General features: G+C 42.8%; 1 protein-coding gene and 2 long non-coding RNA genes across 14 annotated transcripts in view; 2 read left to right on the top strand and 1 right to left on the bottom strand.

The window, feature by feature from the left end:
* Positions 1-2,503: 2,503 nt before the first annotated feature.
* KATNAL2 (katanin catalytic subunit A1 like 2) overlaps positions 2,504-20,915 on the bottom strand; it is a 68,137-nt gene continuing 49,725 nt past the window's right edge. For all 8 annotated transcript variants that reach the window (XM_045042217.1, XM_045042219.1, XM_045042220.1 and 5 more), the window contains 4 exons: positions 19,323-19,433; positions 4,315-4,477; positions 3,381-3,483; positions 2,504-2,870 (listed from right to left, as the gene is read on the bottom strand). In XM_045042217.1, the coding sequence (XP_044898152.1) occupies positions 2,731-2,870; positions 3,381-3,483; positions 4,315-4,477; positions 19,323-19,433 (517 nt within the window). In that variant the 3' untranslated portion in view covers positions 2,504-2,730. The remainder of the gene's footprint in view (positions 2,871-3,380; positions 3,484-4,314; positions 4,478-19,322; positions 19,434-20,915) is intronic.
* On the top strand, positions 7,284-16,608 carry LOC123381422. Its single transcript, XR_006588347.1, has 4 exons — positions 7,284-7,344; positions 7,885-7,975; positions 14,018-14,219; positions 14,730-16,608. It is a non-coding gene; the product is annotated as an uncharacterized LOC123381422 (long non-coding RNA).
* LOC109493435 overlaps positions 17,469-20,915 on the top strand; it is a 36,503-nt gene continuing 33,056 nt past the window's right edge. For all 5 annotated transcript variants that reach the window (XR_002737346.2, XR_006588343.1, XR_006588345.1 and 2 more), the window contains exon 1: positions 17,469-19,451. This is a non-coding gene — a long non-coding RNA (uncharacterized LOC109493435). The remainder of the gene's footprint in view (positions 19,452-20,915) is intronic.

The raw sequence follows: 20,915 nt of genomic DNA, 5'->3' as shown, positions 1-20,915 counted from the left end.
TTATCTCTGGAAGGGTGGACCCAGGAAAGTTAAGGCCTTAAGGATAGTGGGCTGGGCGTGAGGGTGAGCCAGGGTGAGCGACAGGGGACCAGGTACATCTCTGCTTATTCTATAATGGTTCCCTGGTTCTTTTCCCCTTACAACTCTAGGACCAGAGCATATGTGGATGGAATCAAAAGTTGACCTGATATGTGGCCATTTGGAAACAAATACTGATAGGTACCTGACAAGATCAGACAGATAGGAGCATGTGTTGCAAAAAATCAAAATAAGTACTTCAAAAATGAAGCAAACGATAAGGCAGTTACTAATTCCCAAAACACAAAACTCCACAAAAAAGGAAATGTAATTTTGATTCACTAGTTGGGCCTGCATGAACAGTATACAGTTCTCCTAGGAGTACTGATCACTGAGTTAACCTAAAATTATTACTATTTGGTGATGGTAGGGAAAGACATGTATTGGTAGGGACAGAGCGGGGTGATGAAAGAGCTACCTTTCACTTCCTCCAAAGCAAGAAGTCGTTAGATAGCATATGAAACTGATAAAGCCACTGAAATAAAAGCGTGACCTGAAAACACACATGCATGATTATTTACAGACCAACTTTCCAAGGAAAAGAGGAGAGGAGGATTGAATACGATGGAGGTATTAATAAGCATGAACTTGGAGACGGAGGAAGGATGTAGAGGTGTGTCAAGTACATGGTCCGCTGTTGTGGGGGGCGGTTGTGTGTATTTCCTGCGACGGATGGCAAAATCACACTTCCCCTGAATGGAGTAAGGGAAGAGCAGGGAGCTAAAAGGGGCCAAACATTGTCACAAAGCATGCTGTCCACAGGGGCGTCTCCTCTGCCCCCCTTTACCTGTTCACTCTTAAGTCCACACACCCAAACCTATCTACTTCCCAACCATGACAAATCAGCAACAACACTTGAGGTCCCAACCAGTTGAGATTTTAGGAAATCGGAAAGGATGGTAGTGGCCACAAGCGAATGGACGAACAGCTGTAAGAAATGTCAGCTGACAGCCCGACAAGGAAGACAACCCGAAGCGTGGAAAGCAGATGCTGGAAATTCAGCAGTACAGCAGTCTGAGGCCATTTAGTTGAAAGACTTCTACATCTGGGGTATCACTAGTGTCGCATCGTGTAAGACCTTCACGATCATTAAGAAGTTTAAGTTTCACATATACTAAGATAGATCTTTTTGCTTATTTTTGATTCGTTATATATGGTATGTTTTCAGTTTGACTATATTTTCCATGAAATGACATTGTAAAAGGCATTTGAGAATATTCTGCCCAAAATAATCAGTACCCCCCCCCCAAAATGGTTGGTTTTTGTTTCAAATTAGGATAAAGTCCTTTGGAATATTTAGCTATCCGAATGTCCCTTTTCCTGGAAGTTTTTCTTCAAAGGAGGAGTCTGCCTTGCAGGGATGAAGAAAATGAGGCAAGGAGGGGAAACGGAGGAAGGTGACTACCATAGGTAAGTTCTGGTTGGCAAGAGGGGTGGCGCCATGTCATTGGCAGCCATCACGAGTTGGAAGTAGATGCCTCAGATCGTGAGATTCTGAGGGAGATGCTTCCAACCGTTTACAACCCCGTAAGGAGATGTGGAGAAGTCCAAGAGCAGGGGAGACTCAGGACGACTCCTCTAGAATCTTGGGTTCCCCATCCTAAGCTTTGGGTCCACTGAGGATCTGTGGCAATGGAAAGAGAAGGGCAGAGTATGTGGGACGTGAAATGTGATGAATCCAAAGATGTTAGTTATCAGGCGCCAGAACTCCGAACACTCAGACTGGGTAGCTGGTGGTGTCAGTGTGCAGTCACCCCTGCTATTAGCCTTAGGCTCAAGAGGCTCCTGTCCTAAAGTGGATCAGCAGCTTCTCTGGGTGGGAACTCGTCTGGTAGGGGTTTGCTGTGGAAAAAAACCGGTTGGGGTTGGGGCATCTGGGTGGTTCAGTCGGCTGAGTGTCCAACTCTTGATTTCTGCTTGGGTCGTGATCTCATGGTTCGTGAGCTTGAGCCCCATGTTGGGCTCTGGCCTGAGCGCAGAGCCTACTTGGGATTCTCTCTCTCCCTCTTTCTCTTTCCCTGTCTCGTTCTCTCTCTCCCTCTTTGCACCTCCCCTACACACCGTGTTTGTGTGTGCATTCTCTCTCTCTCTCTCTGTCTCTCTCTCTCTCAAATAAGCATTAAAAAAAAATACTGGTTGGGGTCAGAGTTAGGGAGAACAGAGGAGATTCAGGATGTTGTCAGAGGAAACAGACTACATTTCCTTTCCTGCACCCATTCTTAACCACCCTTGAGCCCATCTGCTGGTCAGATGGTCCGTCAAGCTTAGCTTCTAATTGGCTCCCCAGCTCAGAGCCGCTCTGTACGTTCCAACACAACTTCCCAAGCTGCATCTTTGTCTTCAAAATGAAAATGCCAATTCGCAAACAAGGAACACTAAGAAATTGTACAGAGTCCATTTGTGAGAAAAGTCTCCACTGCGTGACTAATAGCAAATACACCTGTAATTGAAATCTCCAACATACTGCTGGCATCAGTCATGAAAATTTGACAAAAATATATCCTAGTCCCAAAATAGTACGGTTGTTCAAACTAATTCGGTCTTCAAGGATAACTTTTTCTATTCCAATCATTATGTTCTTCTCCCGCTTACACTAATAAATCAGGAAGCCTCTTTGGTTGTCTTTGTGGCCGGGTCGGGATAAATGTGATTTCATACGGACTCGAACTCACTTTGCCAGGCTGAGTATCTCTGAGTCAGATTCTTTGCTGAAGGCTTGGTGTGAGCTAGCACATCTAAGAAGTCGGCAGTGGTCACTGTATCCAGCTGGATTCCAGGTAAATTGCTGCTCTCTAGATAAAAACACAGCAGGAACAGTACAGCGTATGACCTTAAGGTGATCAGTGCTCTTGAGATGCTAATAGACCTTTTTTCAAGACAATGCATAATGCAGCATGCCTAATGGTTACTGCAGCAAAAGACAAACCTAAAGAGAGCTGGGGAAGAAATTCTTTAATGTGCGACTAGGCTCCTGCAGCCCAGAGAAAAAATATGACTTAAATGTATCACTATCAAAGTAGTGTTTAATAGTTATATAGTGCTGCAGATGCATCCATCCCAGCATCATAGTTTGCCAGAGAAATAAAAGCCCCAGCCCTAAGGAGTTTATTATCTGGGGCAAAGTTGATCCAAAAGAACACCAGAGGAGAAACGAGTTGAGTACATAAAGGGCAATTTGACCAAAGAATGTTTGCAGGTGCCAAGAGCCACCGAGAACAGGAGCAAGGCTCCATCTGCTGGTGAAAGCTGGATTTTTTAAAACAATTTCTCCCAGATCACCTTTGCTGTGATCCCAATCGTACCTGACTGGTGATTTTCAAGGGCACTGAAGATCTTCCTCACAGGCCGCATGGCTGCTTCTCTGCAGACAAGCTTAATGTCTGAGCCCGAGTAGCCCTCAGTCTCCTGAAATAGCCACAAACCAGCCATGGGTCAGCAGGCAGAACACTGGTGGCGATTACTTTCAATAGGCAAGACCCGGTATCGGAGCCCCTGTTTGGAATCTGTTTTCTGTCCCCCACGAACATACACAGAGATGCCCAGATCTATAAGGCCTGGAGGGAGAGAAGCTGCTTATATGTCTGGGTAACCTGGGAAACGGGGCAGTTAACAACTTCCTAACACCATCCACTGCATGCTCGAAGATGCCGGACTAGCCTGCCCATGATAACCTCATGGGCCCTTGTGCTCAAATCCAAGCATGATCAAACTTGGTAGATGCTTTTGTTCTGGTAAATAAGATCATACCTGCCTTTGAGGAATCTGAGAACATCATGTTCAAGTGTCCACTCAGGAGGCAGTGATACCAGTGACCGTGGGGGTAGCAGACATGTACCCCCATTTCCATTTGTAAAAGTTTGCTGTTTCATCAGCACAGTAATCCTTTGCAGCATATCGGTTACCCATTTTTCAGAAGAAGAAACCGGCTTAGAGAGTAAGTGGTTTCCCTGAGGCCACATAGCTAATAAGGGGCAGGATCAGGAGTTGACCATTGATTCTCGGAGTTGAAACCCTGTGCTGTTCCCACGACATCACACTGTTTCTCTTTGCTTGAATGTTTCCAAGGGACAGAGAGCTTACTCTCATGAACAAGAGGTCCATTGCATTTCTGGGGCCGCGTGGGTCTTTTCTAAGTGACTCAAGGAATATGCCCCAAACAGCTCACGAGAAGACCCTGCCCAGAAGATTCGTGTGGCGGCTGCTTGGCCTGCAGATGCTCCCTCCAGGGCAGCTTACCTGGCTCAGCACGCCGTACTCCAGCTCTGTGCGCAGCTCCAGGGCTCTGCTCCTGCTCACAGGGGGCAGCCAGTGGTGGATCATGGCCTGCCTGGCCTCCCGGCTGGGGAGATCAACCAGAATCCTCTTCTCCAGGCGGCGTAACATGGCACAGTCCAGCTCCCTGAGATCACGTGGGAAACAGAGGGACCAGTTGGAGCAGTCAACTCTATTTAGTTATTTATTTATTTATTTAAATTTTAGAGAGAGAGTGCACATGACTAGGGGAGAGGGGCAGAGGGAGAGAGAGAGAGAATCCCAAACAGGCCCCACACTCAGCATGAAACCCTACGAGGGGCTCAGTCCCATGACTCTGGGATCATGACCTGAGCTGAAATCAAGACTTGGACGCGTAACCGACTGAGCCACCCAGGCGCCCCTCAGCTCACTTCTTAAGTGACAACTATATTGTAAGAACAATGTAGCATTGTAGGAAGCAATTCTGCATTTTAACTGTTACTCTACATCTATACCTGAATGGATCGGACAATTATTCATGTCGTTTGGGCGAAAGAATTGGTTTAAAAAAAAAAAAGAAAATACATCCCTGAAATACCTCATGTAAAGGAGATAATTTCAGGTGGGGGAAAAAATCCAGCTAACAACTGAACTTGAATATTCCCATTGTAGTTGTACCATGAATTATTCAGTCTGATCCTGCCAGTGAGTTATTATTCCTGACAATAACTTGGGCACTCTGGGAAGTACATTAATTCTTCCCAAACTCTCCTACATTCTGGAGCGAATGACTGTCTCACTTCATTGCTCCACTGAACTCAAAGAGCGTCCTTCCAGGATGCTCAACACAAATGTGGCCCTTTGAGTCCTTCACGCCTGCTCCTCCCAAAACACTGTCAGGCCAGATTTATGTGATTTTGTATCTGCAGGCCATTTCCCTAAATTTCTTTTTGTTTTGATTTTTTTTTTTAAGTTTATTTATTTATTTGGAGAAAGAGAGAATCCCAAGCAGTCTCTGCACTATTAGCACAGGGCCCAACATGGGGCTTGATCTCATGAACCATGAGATCACGGCCTGAGCCAAAATCAAAAGTCAGATGCCCAACCAACAGTCACGCAGGTGCCCCACCCTAAACTTCTTAATATAAAATTTCCAAACAAATAGAAAACTGGAATAAAACAATGGGTATCCATATACCTTCCATCTTGATTCAACATTTAACATTTTGCCATATCTGCTTCATATCTATCCAGCCAAGTTATTTCAAAGTAGATTACATCATGATCCCCACCCCTAAATGCTTTAGCATGCATTTTCCCCAATAAGGACATTTTTTTTTTTTACATAGCTATAATATCATTATGACACCCAACAGAATTAACACATTACATAATATGTCTAGTGCTCATTCCATATTCAGATCTCTCCAGTGATCCCCAAAATATCTTCTAGAGCTTTTCCAACCAAAATCCAGTCAAGAATTATGCATTACATTTGGTTATCTCCCTTAAATCTCCTCTAATCTAATCCAGTCTTCTTGCCCTTGCTTTGGACCTTGCCTTGACCACGGTGAGGCTAGTTGTAGAGTATCCCACATTCTGGACTCTGCTGATATTTTCCTCATCATAGAGTGTAACTGGTTGTCTGTTCCTTGTCTTCTAAGATGGAATTTAGGTCTAAAAGCTTAATTAGAATCAGGGTAATGATTTTGGGCTAGTGTATTTCACAGTTGTTATGTGTTCATATTCATTACATTGGGATCCACATGTTTGTCATGGTGTGGTGTTTAATTACTGGGATCACCTCGTGACCATAGACAGCTCCATTGTAAACATCTCTTCACAAGTAGTAAGAATTCTACGTACAATACTTTGGCACCAGGTGAATACCATTTTCCCTATCCCCTTTCAACTAGTGGCCTTAGCATCTGCTAATGATCTTTGAATTGGTTATTTCACGAGAGTGGTGCAAAACAGTGATTAAAAATTTTTTTCATTCCAAATGTATTATTTGGCACTATTATGTAAAATTGAGCTTTCCCTCATTAATTGGGGCTCTTTGGTTACCTTGAATTACCATTCCTATTAACACATCATTTTGAGTGTGAATTTGTGAACTCTTTATATGTTAACATTTCAGGTTCCTAGAATTGAGGGAAACATCTATTTGATTTCCTAGGTATAAAAATTAGGAAATGCCTGCACGTTGGTCTGGTTTATCCATTAATAGACAGTAACAGTGAAACCATCATCACCAGATATTTCTCATTCATAAAAACACAGAATTTCCAGTGCATCTTCGTGTTCTTCTTACCTTCATCGTGAATCTCTGCCCTTTTAAATTGAAAAATGAAAATACCCTTTCAGGGAGCATATGTGAATCCTAACTTGGGGGGTGACCAGATTTCTTGAAAGATTCTGTCTTGCCTCTACCTGTCATTCCTCCAGTCCTGAGCTGAGAATCTATAGTCCGGGAGTGCTTTACCAGCAGTAACAATTACCTATTTCTTTTTTGTATTTGCTTTGTTCTTTATCAGCCTCACTCTGTTGAAATTCATTTTACGTCAGAAACTTAGACCCTCTCCCCGCCCCCCACCCCCCAGCCATTCCCCCTCTCAAGGCCAACATTTCTATTTAAGGCACAGGGTCAAGGAAACTTTGAAAACTCTAGGAAATTGTTTTTTTGCATTTGAGATATTAATATAGGCTGTTGCTTCAGTCGTACTTACTAAGCGGTGGGCACTGGGTTCAGCAATGTACAGATACTAACTCTTTAGACTCTCACACAACCCTACGAGGTAGGTACTATTTTTTTTTTAATTTTTTAACGTTTATTTATTTTTGAGAGAGAGAGACAAAGAGACAAAGTGTGAGCAGGGGAGGGGCAGAGAGAGGAGAAGACACAGAATGCAAAGCAGGCTCCAGGCTCTGAGCCGTCATGGGCTCTGACTCGGGGCTCCAACCCACAAACCGCAAGATCATGACCTTGAGCTGAAATCAGACACTTAACCGACTGAGCCACCCAGGCGCCCGGTAGGTACTATTTTTATATCCGTTTTAAGATGAGAAGACTGAGGCACAGAGATTGAGTAGCTTGCTTGAGGTCAGAAAGCTAGTGAATGGTATAGCAGTGGATTTGGACCCAAACAGTGAGACTTCAGAGCCTGTACCTAAGGGACTTGTCTGATGCCAGTATAGTAACAGCAAGTCGACTGCCAGCTCATGTCACGGTGAGATTTCAGAACCTTGGGAACAGAGAGAGGAGTATAAAAGTTTCCAGGGAGAAAAAAACAGGTTCCATATACAGGATCAGTAATAAGACTTCTCATCAGCAGCGTGAGATACTAAAGGAAAATAGAGTAACTAACTAGAATTTAAATAAAAATTTGGAAAAAAATTAGAAAGTGGTTCTAAAAAAAATAGAGCAATGCCTTCAAACTTCTGAGGAAAAATACTTTCCAATGTAGGAGTTTATATCTTGATCAAACAATTAAGTTAGAGGACAGAATAAAGATGTTTTCAACACTAAAAGTGTTTAAAAGCCTATTTACCTTCCATTGCACCCTTTATCAGGAAAGTGCTGGAAGACCAAAGGGAGAGGGTAAACCAAACCAAAGGGCTACGTGGGATTCAAGAAACAGAAGGAAGTCTCCAGGATGATGAGGTGAGGTCCCAGGGTCTCCTGATCTACTGGGTACAGAGGATCATCAGGGCAGTGTGGTGTTGGCAAGAAGGTTCTGGCAGACATGTCTCCAAGAAGATGAAATTGATAGGAGAGCTGGCATGTTTGAATGAATCCACAGTGGATTCAGACAGCAGAGTGTGGTGGCTGAATCGGAGGAGCAGGTGAAGTGCATGGGAAAGGAAAGGAGGGGAGGGAGGGATAATTTAATAGGGGAGAAACCACGAAATTCACATTTTAGGAATTCAGTTCAGCAACACTGACCACTTGACAAGTAAGTGTATTGTCGCTGCTATGTCTCCGATACACAGAAATTAGTAAGACAGACTCCTACTTATAAGTAACTAAAGGCAATACAAGGGAGGTTCTGGCCATGGACTGCAGGAATGTTGGTCCTGTAAACTTCAAAGATAAACCTGGGACTTGAGATCAGACTAAAACCCAACAAGGAACAGAGACTACACTGAAGGAAATTACAGGGCTGGGGGTGATAAGCAGTTGCCATATTTCTCTCAAGGCCTTTACTTGGACCAGCTGCCCCTTCTGCAAAGGCAGGGACTGCAGAAGGAAGGTTTTTTTGTAGGGGTACCTTCTCCTGGGTCTCCCCATCCCATCCTGAGTGACTTCTGATTGAAAGGAAGACCAGAGCCCCAGAATGCCTTAGGAAAATGGAGTCACGCAGGAGGCGGGAAAACAATACCTCACTATAGATGTCTGTATTGATCAGCTAATGCCCTAAAGCAAGAGATTTACCTCAAAACTACTTGTGGGCACAAAATAAGTGCAACTCTCTGACAGCCAGGTCTGATGAATGCACTTTTAATGACATCAATAATAATATAATCATACAAGGGAGGAAACAAAGGACAAATGGAATGTACCCAGGAATTATTCTTTCTGCCAATATATTTCTATGAAGAAATTTAACGTGTGGCAAGCAGAAAACACTCCCTTCAGCTCTTACGTTTTGATTTTTGACTAGTTATTCTGTTCTCATGTCTCCTTTACTTGGATTATCTGGTACTTTCATCACCTCAGAAGGCCGAAGCAAACTGCAAGAGTGACACGAGACACAGCAAAGCCTCACAGGCCTCAGGCCCTGGCTGCTGGACTTCTGCTCACCGGCCTCCTAGACAGTTACCTGGGCTCCAAGGCCTTGCACCTGAGCACCCCAGCTTCTGTGCCAAACCGTCAGGGCCTTTCCCCGGCTCTTTGCTTTTTTTCTCCCCTGTTAAACCGTGTGGTTCCTGGGGCAGAGATAATTCCAAATTTTACAGAATTTGGAAACAGCCTAGTTCTTTTTCGCTCGTTCAATAGTTAAAACATACGAAGTTCAAACTATCTCAGCGTGGTAGGAGGAAAGGAACCTTCAGTTCTGTAAGCAGTCTTTGCAGAACGTCCATGACCGACATGGAGTGATCATGGCGGCCCGAAGGGCAGGGTAAGGATGCAGTATTCTGTAGTGGAGAATGGGGAGCCAGTGCATAAAGCATTAAAGGTTACTTTGCCTCCCTCCCAGAACCCCACATAAGCTGACTTGTATCTACATTTTCCACTTGGGCCAAACTGGGCTGTTTCCTGTTCTCTGATTCCACCTTTTGCCATCCTACCTGAGCTGCTGCTCAAGCTATTTTCTTCCACTTTGCCTACCAAGAGCCAAGTCACTTGTACAAGCCCAGTTCAAGTGTGCTCTATTCCATAAAGGCTTTTGCTTTTCTTTTAAATTTCTGTTATCAGGGGTGCCTGGGTGGCTCAGTTGGTTAAGCGTCTGACTTCAGCTCAGGTCATGATCTCATGGCTTGCGAGTTTGAGCCCCGCATCGGCCTCTGTGCTGACAGCTCAGAGCCTGGAGCCTGCTTCGGATTCTGTGTCTCCCTCTCTCTCTGCCCCTCCCCCACTCACACTCTGTCTCCCTCTCTCAAAAATGAATAAATGTTAATTTTCTGTTATCAGAAATTGCCTCTTCCCTATACAATTCTATTTTACTTATTGTTTGTACCATTCACATAGTACTGGCTATATCCCCGTCTCATTATTTGTGTTTATATCTCATTCATTGTCCCATCAGATAGCCAACTTCCAGAGTCCAACCATATTTCTTGAATTCCCCATCCATCCATCATGCAGAATATACAAAATACATGCTCAATAAATACTATTTGGATGAATGCATGAACTCTTGGTGCAGGGCTACTGGCTTCATCTAAAATGATCTGCTTCCTTAAAACCCAGCATTTATTTATGAAGGTTTATATGCTTTGTTGAAAATTAGCATTGCATAGTCATTTGTTCTAATTAATAGAGAAAGTCAACATCAACTGGAGCAATGGGAATAAAATTTTCTATTTTCATCTCCAGTGAAAATAAGGGAAACAATGATTTTGGGGGATGATTCATCCAACTCACTTGGCTGGGCAATGCTTTTGAAGATGAACTGAAAGATGTAGTCTCCATGTGGGGCCTCTGATCTCCAGAGACTCTGCTGCTCGTTCTCAGGACTGAGCTCACAAGCCTGACACAAGAGGATTCAGTGGTAGAGTCTAGAGCAATTGTTTCAGTTTATGTGCTACTGACATTTGGGTTAAGAGCATCATTTCTTTATAATAAAGAATGAAAAGTATTCCTAATTACCACAATACCAATGAAGAAGATATATTCCCATTACTCTTGCCAACAAATATATTATCAATAATTGAGGGGGCGGAATGGGAAGATTCTGTTTCCAACAAAATGAAAAACTCTAGATATCCAGAAATCTCTTGTTATAAAGCCCCATTAAAAATGATGAATTAGAGGCGCATGGGTGGCTCAGTCAGTTGGGCGTCTGACTTCAGCTCAGGTCATGATCTCACGGTTCCTGAGTTCAAGCCCCACATCGGGCTCCGCTCTGAAAGCTCAGAGCCTGGAGCCTGCTTCGGATTCTGTGTCTTCCTCTCTCTCTCTGTTCCTCCCCTGCTTGTACTCTCTCTCTCTCTCTCTCTCTCTCTCTCTCTCTCTCTCTCTCTGTCAAAAATAAATAAACATTAAAAAGAATTTTTTAAAAATGATGAATTATAGGAAACACTTTCTGAATACACAATGAATGAGCCCATAAGGAAGCAAGGCCAAATTCTTGAGGACCAAAAATGAAGAGGAAGCTGAAAATCAACACTGAGCAGTTGAAGTTGAAGCTGTGGCTTACCTGAGGTATTTGCCTCTTAGTTACAAAAAGGTTTAGATTTGAAAGCTTACATGTTGGATAACACAGAAGGCCTTGGCCCCATTCAAGATGGGAGGTGGAATCAAGGCCCATCACATAAAACAACGAAGGCACATCCTCTATGAAAGGGTGGGTTAGAAAACATGCCCACTACTAAGGAAGGAACAGGAAATCTGCACATGAGGGTAGGAAGAAATCTGCCTTCGTAATTCAGAACTACAGACCTACCCTCGCTGGCATGATCAAAGAAACCCAAAGGTGAGGAATTAGCTTCAAGTGGTCGAAAGCTTGACACAGTCAAATACAAATTTTCTCTGGAAGGGCACATGGAAGACCCACAGATGGAGTCTGCTTCGTTCGATGTAAGGTCACCATCCAACAGAATTAGACCCTACTGATCTGGAGCATAAAATAGATGTGTTTGAGATGTATGAAAAGATAAAAGGGAATCAACGAGAAGAGACTTTCACTTCTGGCCAAGATGGAATAGCCCATCCTCTTAACAACCAAAAATCTCTGGATATGATACAGCAGACAAACACTGGGAAACACTGAAAGGTGGAAAGAGGGAGGACAGGCTAGGCACTTCAGGACTTGAGGGATCACGTGGCAGTGGCTTCTCTGGGTTTTCTTTTTGCTTCTCGTATATCCCCGCTGGGGTGCTGGAGAAGCCTGGGCCCCAACACTGCTAACATGCACAGACAAAAGGCCATTTTCTTTTTCCAAGGGACCGTGAATAGGAGGTCTGTCAGGGCAGAAAACCTTTTTGATAATACCTGCCCTACTCCAGCCAAACACCAAAGAAAAAACTGCTCCCCCACCTAAGTGTGTCTGTGGGGCTGAGCTGGGAGCTGAGTCATGGTGGGAAGAGCACGGCTCAACAGGCTGATGCCATATTAAAACCCTCAAGAGAAAAGAAAAATCAAATAAATTATGGCCCACCCATACGGTGGAATTCTGTATGGGATTGGGTAGATTTTCAAAGTGGTCCACAATCTATGAAGTGAAAGAAAAAAGAAAAACAGGCCATCTAACAAAATAATATGCATCCATAGGATGATCACATTTTTAATTTTGTGTATGTACGTATATCCTGTACACACAGAAGACTCTGGAAAGATATCTTTCCAAGGTACAGTTACAGGGGACTATTCACTCAAGCAATACTGAGGCATATAAAATATTTTATGAATTTGTATTACTTTTCTGCATAGCCCAAAACAGTAGAACTATTTCCTCCTTTGGGAAAAAAAAAATCCCACAGAAAGCTACACAGGCAATAAATGATAACAAATAACCAAACCATTTTCACCAGATGGGTATATACAAAGATGATAATACTTGTGTCACAGTGGTAAAATTATGAGTACCTTTTCCCTAGCACTTACATTTCCTATAAAACAGTTATATTTTATAATTTGTAAAATTTGGTTTAAAAAAATTTTTTTAATGGTCATTCATTTTGGAGAGATGGAGTGCAAAAGAGACAGAGACGCAGTGCAAGCAGGGGAGGGGCAGAGAGAGGGAGACACAGAATCCGAAGCAGGCTCCAGGCTCTGAGCTGTCAGCACAGAGCCCGATGCAGGGCTCAAACTCACGAGCCGTGAGATCATGACCTGAGCTGAAGTTGGAGGCTTAACCAACTGAGTAATTTATAACATTTGGTTTTAAGACCTATATTTCAGGTGCGCCTGGGTGACTCAGTCAGTTAAACGTCCAACTCTTGGTTTTGGCTCAGGTCATGATCTCACAGTTCATGAGATTGAGCCCCGCGTCAGGCTCTGCGCTGACAGCATGGAGCCTGCTTGTGATTCTCTCTGTCCTTCTCTCTCTGCTCCTCCCCGGCTCACATGTGCGTACTCGCTCTCTCTCAAAATAAACTCAAAAATATATATAGTGGGGCGCCTGGGTGGCGCAGTCGGTTAAGCGTCCGACTTCAGCCAGGTCACGATCTCGCGGTCCGTGAGTTCGAGCCCTGCGTCAGGCTCTGGGCTGATGGCTCAGAGCCTGGAGCCTGTTTCCGATTCTGTGTCTCCCTCTCTCTCTGCCCCTCCCCCGTTCATGCTCTGTCTCTCTCTGTCCCAAAAATAAACGTTGAAAAAAAAATTAAAAAAAAAATATATATATAGTTCATGTGTCAGCCTGTGCCATTAAGAAGAAAAAGTAATGCCCAATAGGCCAGGTTGAAAAAGATGTGTGTCTGGTGGAACCAAGCAAACTAAGGAAGGTGTGAATGGGACAAGGGCAAGGTTACTGCTAGCAATCTCCTGCTCAGTCAGTCCCATGCCTTCCCCATTGCACCTACCAAATCCTGCACCACACACTTCTTTCCTGCTTGTGTTGGAATCACTCATCAACCTCATGTGGAGGATCATGGACTTACTATTATTGCATGGGATAGTGATATTATGTATGGACAGAAGCAATGTCAAGCAAAACAATTTGACCACTGGTAGACACAAAAATACAATGAAAGATGAAAAGCCTGCAAGCGTGACTGAATGCAGTTACAACGAAGGATGCAGTCATCAGATCAGAGTGAGTTCAGGCAAACCACTGTTTCCCAGAGCATTCTCAAATGGAACACTGGCCTTGTAAGATGCTCCTTGAGGAAAGGACTCTTGGATCATATACGTGTGGAAAGTCCTGCTTTCTCACAGCTACTTTTGGAGAGTCACAACACCCAATGACATCTTAAAGACACTGAGTAGTCCTGTCATGGGGGAAACCAGTTGAACTGTCTGTAATTCAGTATCTCTTGAAATTATTAGATCACTAGATTCTATTTTTTTTTTTTTTTTTGGGATAATGCTGACCTGTGGCAGACCAGTCTCAGAGAAATGTTGATCCAGAGAGTAATGATAGTGAAGGCATGAGACTTTCCCCTGGAGCCTATGAAATGCGTGAAGATACTGTGGAAGGAACTGAGGTTCTGTATGCTGAGCTCTTCAATCACATGCACACACTTTAAAGAAATATCATGCCAGAGAGGAGGCAGTTCATACAGGAAGAAATCAGTTTACATAGGTAAGTTCTTGCACATCCCCAGTGAAATAATCTCTTGGATCTTATGCTTTCCTCTGAATATTAGGATTTGGGTTTGTTTGTTTTTAATCCAAAATTTGGTCATACCCAGTGTTTGATTTTTTAAGAGGGATAATGAATTTTCTAGCCCTTCTGCAATGGTAAAGAAGAGATGAGTTTCATCATACCTCACACATAAAATTTTCACACCTTAGTTGTACAAACTATCATCAAGTTAACTAGACATCTAAAGATAGCATTTGCCTTAATGGCCCTGTTCAGTATTTTGTTTCCCTCTGGACTCTTCGGTCTGAGTTTGTGAATACCTAACAACTGAGGCGGGTCAAATTAGCCCCAATTGTGCTCACTAAATATTTCTTACGTGGCTGTTATTTTAATGATAATATTACAAATGCAACATTTGTTATTCTTCTCAATGCTTATTCACTCATTGGCTTAGTGACACAGATGTACTATTATTTCTTGCTTCCTTCTTGTCCTATGAGAGTGTAGATGAGCGAAGGTGCTCCTCGGAGAAGAAGCACTGAATAAAAGATGGGGCACGCCATCTCACTGCGGAGAAGGGAGAAAATGACGAACCCTTTGGGACAGAATGTACTCCTCTAGGGAAAATGATAAGTTAGCGAGTAGTAAACAGTAGCCTCGTTCCCTGAAAGATGCTACAGGTGAGCATTACCACTAACCAACCATAAAGAATTTCTTCTGGGATTTTAAGATTGGGTTTTTATATAGTTTGGTATGATTTAGTTATTTCCGCCAGAAGGACAGTGTGCTTTAATCAGACAATTTTATTCCCTCATGGAAGACCCTAAAGCCAAGATAAAGGTCTGTCCCAAAGCCTTGATAAAAATGCAGTATTTCCTCATAAACGGACCTGGGCAATATGTAGCAAGGGACTTAAAAATCATCCTTATCCTTTTACACAGTAATCCTAATTCCAGAAATCTGCCCTAAGGAAATAACCAAATTTTGGTCAAAGATTTTGATTCAAGGAAGTTCATTTCAGTGTTATTTATAATAGAGAAAAAGTTGGGAGCATCATATATGTTCAATAGGAAAGGAATGATTAACTAAATTGTGGTATATTCACATGTGGGAATTTTGGACAGCCATTACAAAATCCAATTTTCAAGAATTATTTAATGACTTTGGAAATGTTCTCACTCTAATGTTAAGTAATGAAAGCAGGACACTAGTGGGAATACAAAATGTACAACCTCTATGGAGGGAAATTTGGCAATCTCTACTATAATTTCATGCACATTAACCCTTTGACCCAGCAATTCTATTTCCAGGAACCTATCCCAAAGATATACTGGCAAATACACAAAGTGGTATATGTGCACCATTACTCACTGTAACATTATTCATAATAGCAAGAATAGGAATAACCCGAATGCCCATCGTCAGGTGATTGGGGTAGATTATCAGAGGTACAAAATGGAACATACACAGCTATAAAGGGAATAAGGAAGAACTTTATGTTCAGAATATTTGGTTAAGAAAAAAAAATCAAGATACAGACCAATTTATACGATATGCCACCTTTTGTGTGTGTAAACCAAATTCACTTATTTTATGGTGTTAGAAAGAACAAACAAAAAACCTTATGAGTTCACCTGTGGGGCATGTGACAGTTGGTCTCTATATAATGCCTGTCACTTACTTCTGTTGAGTGAGTCTCAACCGGGGATAGTTTTGCCCCCCAGGCAACATTTGGCAATGTCTGAAGACAAATTGGGGCTGTTACAATGGGGAGTCATGCTACCGGCATCTAGTGAGGAAACCCCAGGGGTGCTGGGGGCCTCATACAATGCACAGGGCGGCGCCCTCAGCCAACAGTTATGTCAGTAACTGGCCCAAAATGTCAATAGCGCTGACATTGAGACATCCCAAATTAGCACTTCCATCCTGGGCCACGTGTGTACCATTTTCCTCATCAAAATGTTGCTGTCCTGAGAGTATTGGTATTATTACAGAGAAACTCTGTTACACACACAAATACAAAATAGATCTATCTACATATTAGGATTAGATGAATATTAATTGTATTAATGTTAAGAACTGTGATTTTCCCAATTAGAGAAAAGCTATGGCTATAAAATCAAAAATTTCACTAAAACTCTTGTAATCTCACATTTGAATGAGCGATACTGGTATGGATTCATTATTTGCCCCTTTTTAAACCTGTGTATTTCCCTAGTTCTGCCCAGTCAAAAGGCCAAGAAGCAATGATAACCCAGTTAGCAAGGAGCACCCCTAATTGTGAGGTTTCAGTCTCGAAATATTATTTTTCCCATTAAAGGATATGATGAGCACAATTCAGAAAATTTAGACATATTACAGGACAGTCTCCCTGGCAGCAATCAAGGCAGTGGTAACTAAGGGAAAAAAAGGGGGGGGTGGGGGTGGGGAGGGGGAGTCTATTCTAGATTAAAGGAGACTTATGAGAACAACCAATTACAAAATGCAAACCTTGTTTGGATACCAGTTCAGCAAATCAATTCTAAAAAGACATTTTGGAACAATATGGGAAATCTGAATATAAACTGGGTATTTGATGATATGGAAGAATCACTGTTAATTTTGTTGGGTATGATAATGGCATTGTACAGTAATATAAGAAAATGTCCTTTTTTATTTTTACTCTTTCAATGTTTATTTTGAGAGGGGGAGAGAGAGAGAGAGAGAGAGAGAGCGCGCACATGAATAGGGGAGGGACGGAGACAGAGAGGGAGAATCCCAAGCAGGCTCTGCACTGTCAATGCAGAGCCTGATGTGAGGCTTGAACTCACAAACCGTGAGATCACAACCTGAGCCGATAATCAAGAGTCAGATACTTAACTGACTGAGCCACTCAGACGTGCCGAAAATGTCCTTTTCAAAAAGATGTATAGTAAAATATATTTGTGAGAAGTAACATGACAGTCTGGAATATACTTTAAAACATTGCAGCAAAATGAGGGAGGGGGCAAGAATAGATTATATCAATCAGGCAAGATGTTAGTTACTGAAACTGGGAAATGGTGCTTTTTCCTCTTCTTTAGTGTCTGTTTGGAGTTTTTCATACTAAAAAGTTTTTTTAGAGCCCAGCATTGCTCAAGGACAGATCCAAAAGAACATATCTTTTTTAATTAAAAAAATTTTTAATGTTTATTTATTTTTGAGAGAGACAGAGTGAGCAGGAGAGAGGCAGAGAGACAGAGGGAGACACAGAATGTGAAGCGGGCTCTAGGCTCCAAGCTGTCAGCACGGAGCCCAATGCGGCACTGGGACTTGGGAAGAGCGAGATCATGACCTGAGCCGAAGCCTGACCCTTAACTGATGGAGCCCACCAGGCACCCCTGGATCCGAAGGTACGTTGTAATGATGCAAGCAAAGCCCAAAAGCATGTGTGTATTTGCCATTTGCCATAATGAGGGGCAATTCTTTTGGAAAAGCCCTTCTAAGCTTCTTTAATTTTTGATTGTCTTTTTTTTTTTTCTTCTCAGACCATTTTATGTGGGGTTTACCGAAAATGATCACCTCAGGGGACTTGTGGCAGCACAGAAACTTCCTCAACAAAACCCTAGGTGTTCACTGGCAGTAGAAGTTTCTCTATCCCTCTAGAAAACGTGTAGGTCTCCCCGGGGGGCACAGACGGTCCCGGAGTCATGCACGAAGCTTCAGTTTCCACGCACCCTCCCCAGCTGACTCCCACAGTCACCCCGGGACATGAGGAATGTGGTTATGACCAACCCCACTGCAAACAGCTGAAGCAACAGAGGTCCTTTCTCGGAGGCATTTCGCAATCGTTTATTTGAATGATAGTTCTCTGTTTGGACTCCGCTGTAATATTTGTATATAAATGCCTCTATCATGAAAACATAAGATGCTGATCACCTTACACATTAGTGCAGTCTTATAAATTTGAGGGGAGGTGGAGCCAGGCTGAAATTAGGAATATATTTAAAATAACAGATTCCACCTGAATGTCATCATCTCTTTTCAGTGACTTCTTTGGGAGCCTAGATGACCAGCATGCACAACAGCATGCACAACATTCATCTTTGAATGTAGAAACACAAATGGATGGGGTGGGGGTGGGGGAACAGTGTCACAAGTCCCAGCTCTGTTGCAGATTTGCTGTTGACTTTGGGTGGATTGACCTTCCTTGACCTTGGACCCTACCTGCAAATGGGAAGAACAACATTTCCTTATCTGTCTCCTGTTTTACCTGCCTCAAAAGAGATAACGTGTGTGAAAATATTCTTGGGACTATAAAGGAATTAGAGTTATTTTTTAAATATACTCTCCAAGTAGATAGTTTTTCCCTAGTCAACATCTCTTATTTCCCAATTCTACTTCTAGAATTGTTCTTTAACCACTCTGGGATACAGCTTGAATAAAACACTCAGAGAGTAGATTATATTTTCAATTAGAGATTATTTAGCTTCCTATTTACTATGTAACATTAAAGGTTTTCCTCCTAATTTAAAAAAAGTTTGATTTTAATACTGTTAAAGAATAAACATATTATTTCTGGAATATTCCTGAGTCCTAAAGATTTTAGCATTGTATTAGTTCTCTGCCAAAGCCCTGCATAAATACAGTAAATAATTTGGCTTTAAACTCAAAACGTCCATTGAAAATTTTTTTTATGTTTATTTCTTTTTGAGACAGGGACAGAAAGAGACACAGCATGAGTGCGGGAGGGGCAGAGAGAGAAGGAGACACAGAATCTGAAGCAGGCTCCAGGCTCTGAGCTGTCAGCACAGAGCCTGACATGGGTCATGAACCCACGAACCATGAGATCATGACCTGAGTTGAAGTCGGACACTTAACCAACTGAGCCACCCGGGCACCCTTCAAAATGTCCATTTTAAGTATTGCTAGTGGTAGGCCTGGCTTATGTTCCTTCTTTTAAGGCAGATTCTTTCATGGTACAGATAGCAAGGACTGAGGCCTTGACCAAGAAAGACTTCAGATTAATCTTCCAGGGCTGGAACCAAACATTGAGACTTTGCCCAAACTGGGCAATATAACGTCTTCATCTGTGCTCAGTGTCTCATGGAAATGCATTTAAAATGTACTAAGATCTCTTACCATGGCAGGTTAGAAGCTGCTAAGACAAACACGAGATCTTCTGAGCGAGCCAGCCCATCCATCTGCACCAGTAACTCTGTCTTCATCCGGAGGCTTCCTTCATGTTCTCCCCTACAGAGAGACACAGAGGTGAGGTTCTCCCAGGACAGAGTCTTTGCTTCCAGGACAAGAGTGGCACTCACAACATTGATTCAGTGCCTGTAGAACAGGTTCCTTGCCTCATTCCCGGGAGCCACTCGTAGGAGAGTTGAAGGAAACGAGTAGTTTGGTATTATTTTCACATAGAGAGTGAGAGAAAGGAAGTAAATGAATATAATGACGACATTGAGAAGAAAACCAAAAATTGGCAGTGAGCTAGAAAATAACTAAAGGGCAGACAGTACTACTAATCGATTGAACGCAGCCGGGCTGGGTCTCTCTGTAGTAGTATTATTTGCCCTTTGTAAAAACGGATAATTGAGAATAATCCTTTCGTTTATACAGCAGGCATGAAAGTGCTTTTATACACCATAGTTCTTTTCATATAATTTATGGATATACTCTATTGAAGAAGAGAGATAAGCTACTGCATTGAATCTGTTTCATTCTCTTCTAATAAGAGACACGATAATGACACGGAGAGTATGTTTTCCTTGCACAGCCTGCTGGGGCTGTCTGCTGTGCAGATTCACCCTCCAAGCCCCACCTCCACCGCAGCCAAAGACCCTCCCACCATGAAGGAGCTCACTCCAGGACCTAACAATCTAAACTGGCTCTGAATCCGGACTATATTCAGCAGGCTCTCCTTCCTCTTCACTTGTATAGACTGAGTTAAAAGGACAAAAAATGCCTTTCTTGGACAACACGACATTCAACTTCTCCTCTCTGGGCATGTGTAGTGGCAGCATCAGTTAGGTATGTGTTTTTGTTAAGAACTGTACCACTCACTGTCAAACTACCTTTTCCCAAGAGAAAGGACAGTCTCACAGTATAGTTATGTATTTATTTAGGATTTACCGATACTTATTCTTTTCATATGACCCAGGAAGTTCTCAGAGCACCTGCCTTTATTCCCTGACTCTAGTTTTAGGGGTCAAGTTCCAGGCAAGGAAGCTGCCATTCAGTGTAAAACTCGGAGTACAGTCAAAGCAGGAGATAAAGCTTCCAAATTAGCCATTCAAAGCTGTGGGAAACCCCAGGAATGGAGATTGACAAAGTGAATGTAAGAATGAGTGCACAGTTCACTGTGGTAGGGCAGGCCAGGTGGGCTGGGTCTTTGCAGACAGAATGACCACTAAGGTGGTCTGGTGGGTGCCTATCCAGGTGCCTGTGCATGTCTGCCCCTGTCAGGTCCTGTATAGAGAGGCAGAGCATCTAGCCTGAGGCTGACAAGCACCCATGAAGCCATGGAAATTGTCCCATTGACCTCAATGCCATCAATCCCATGCATCCTGGGTGCATCTTAATGGTTGCTTTTCCCTGTTAGGAAAATGATTTCCAATAAGTAAAATTTCATAAATTTTAGTTGTACTTCCAAGAAGTTGAGTATTTGCCTTTTATCACTATTAGTTCTGCCTTGATGATGGTCCGTCCATGAGAGGCCATTAATAAATG

This window comes from Felis catus, chromosome D3 (assembly GCF_018350175.1).
Source record: "Felis catus isolate Fca126 chromosome D3, F.catus_Fca126_mat1.0, whole genome shotgun sequence".
Classification (NCBI taxonomy): domain Eukaryota; kingdom Metazoa; phylum Chordata; class Mammalia; order Carnivora; family Felidae; genus Felis; species Felis catus.
This window is presented reverse-complemented; position numbering and strand designations above follow the sequence as displayed.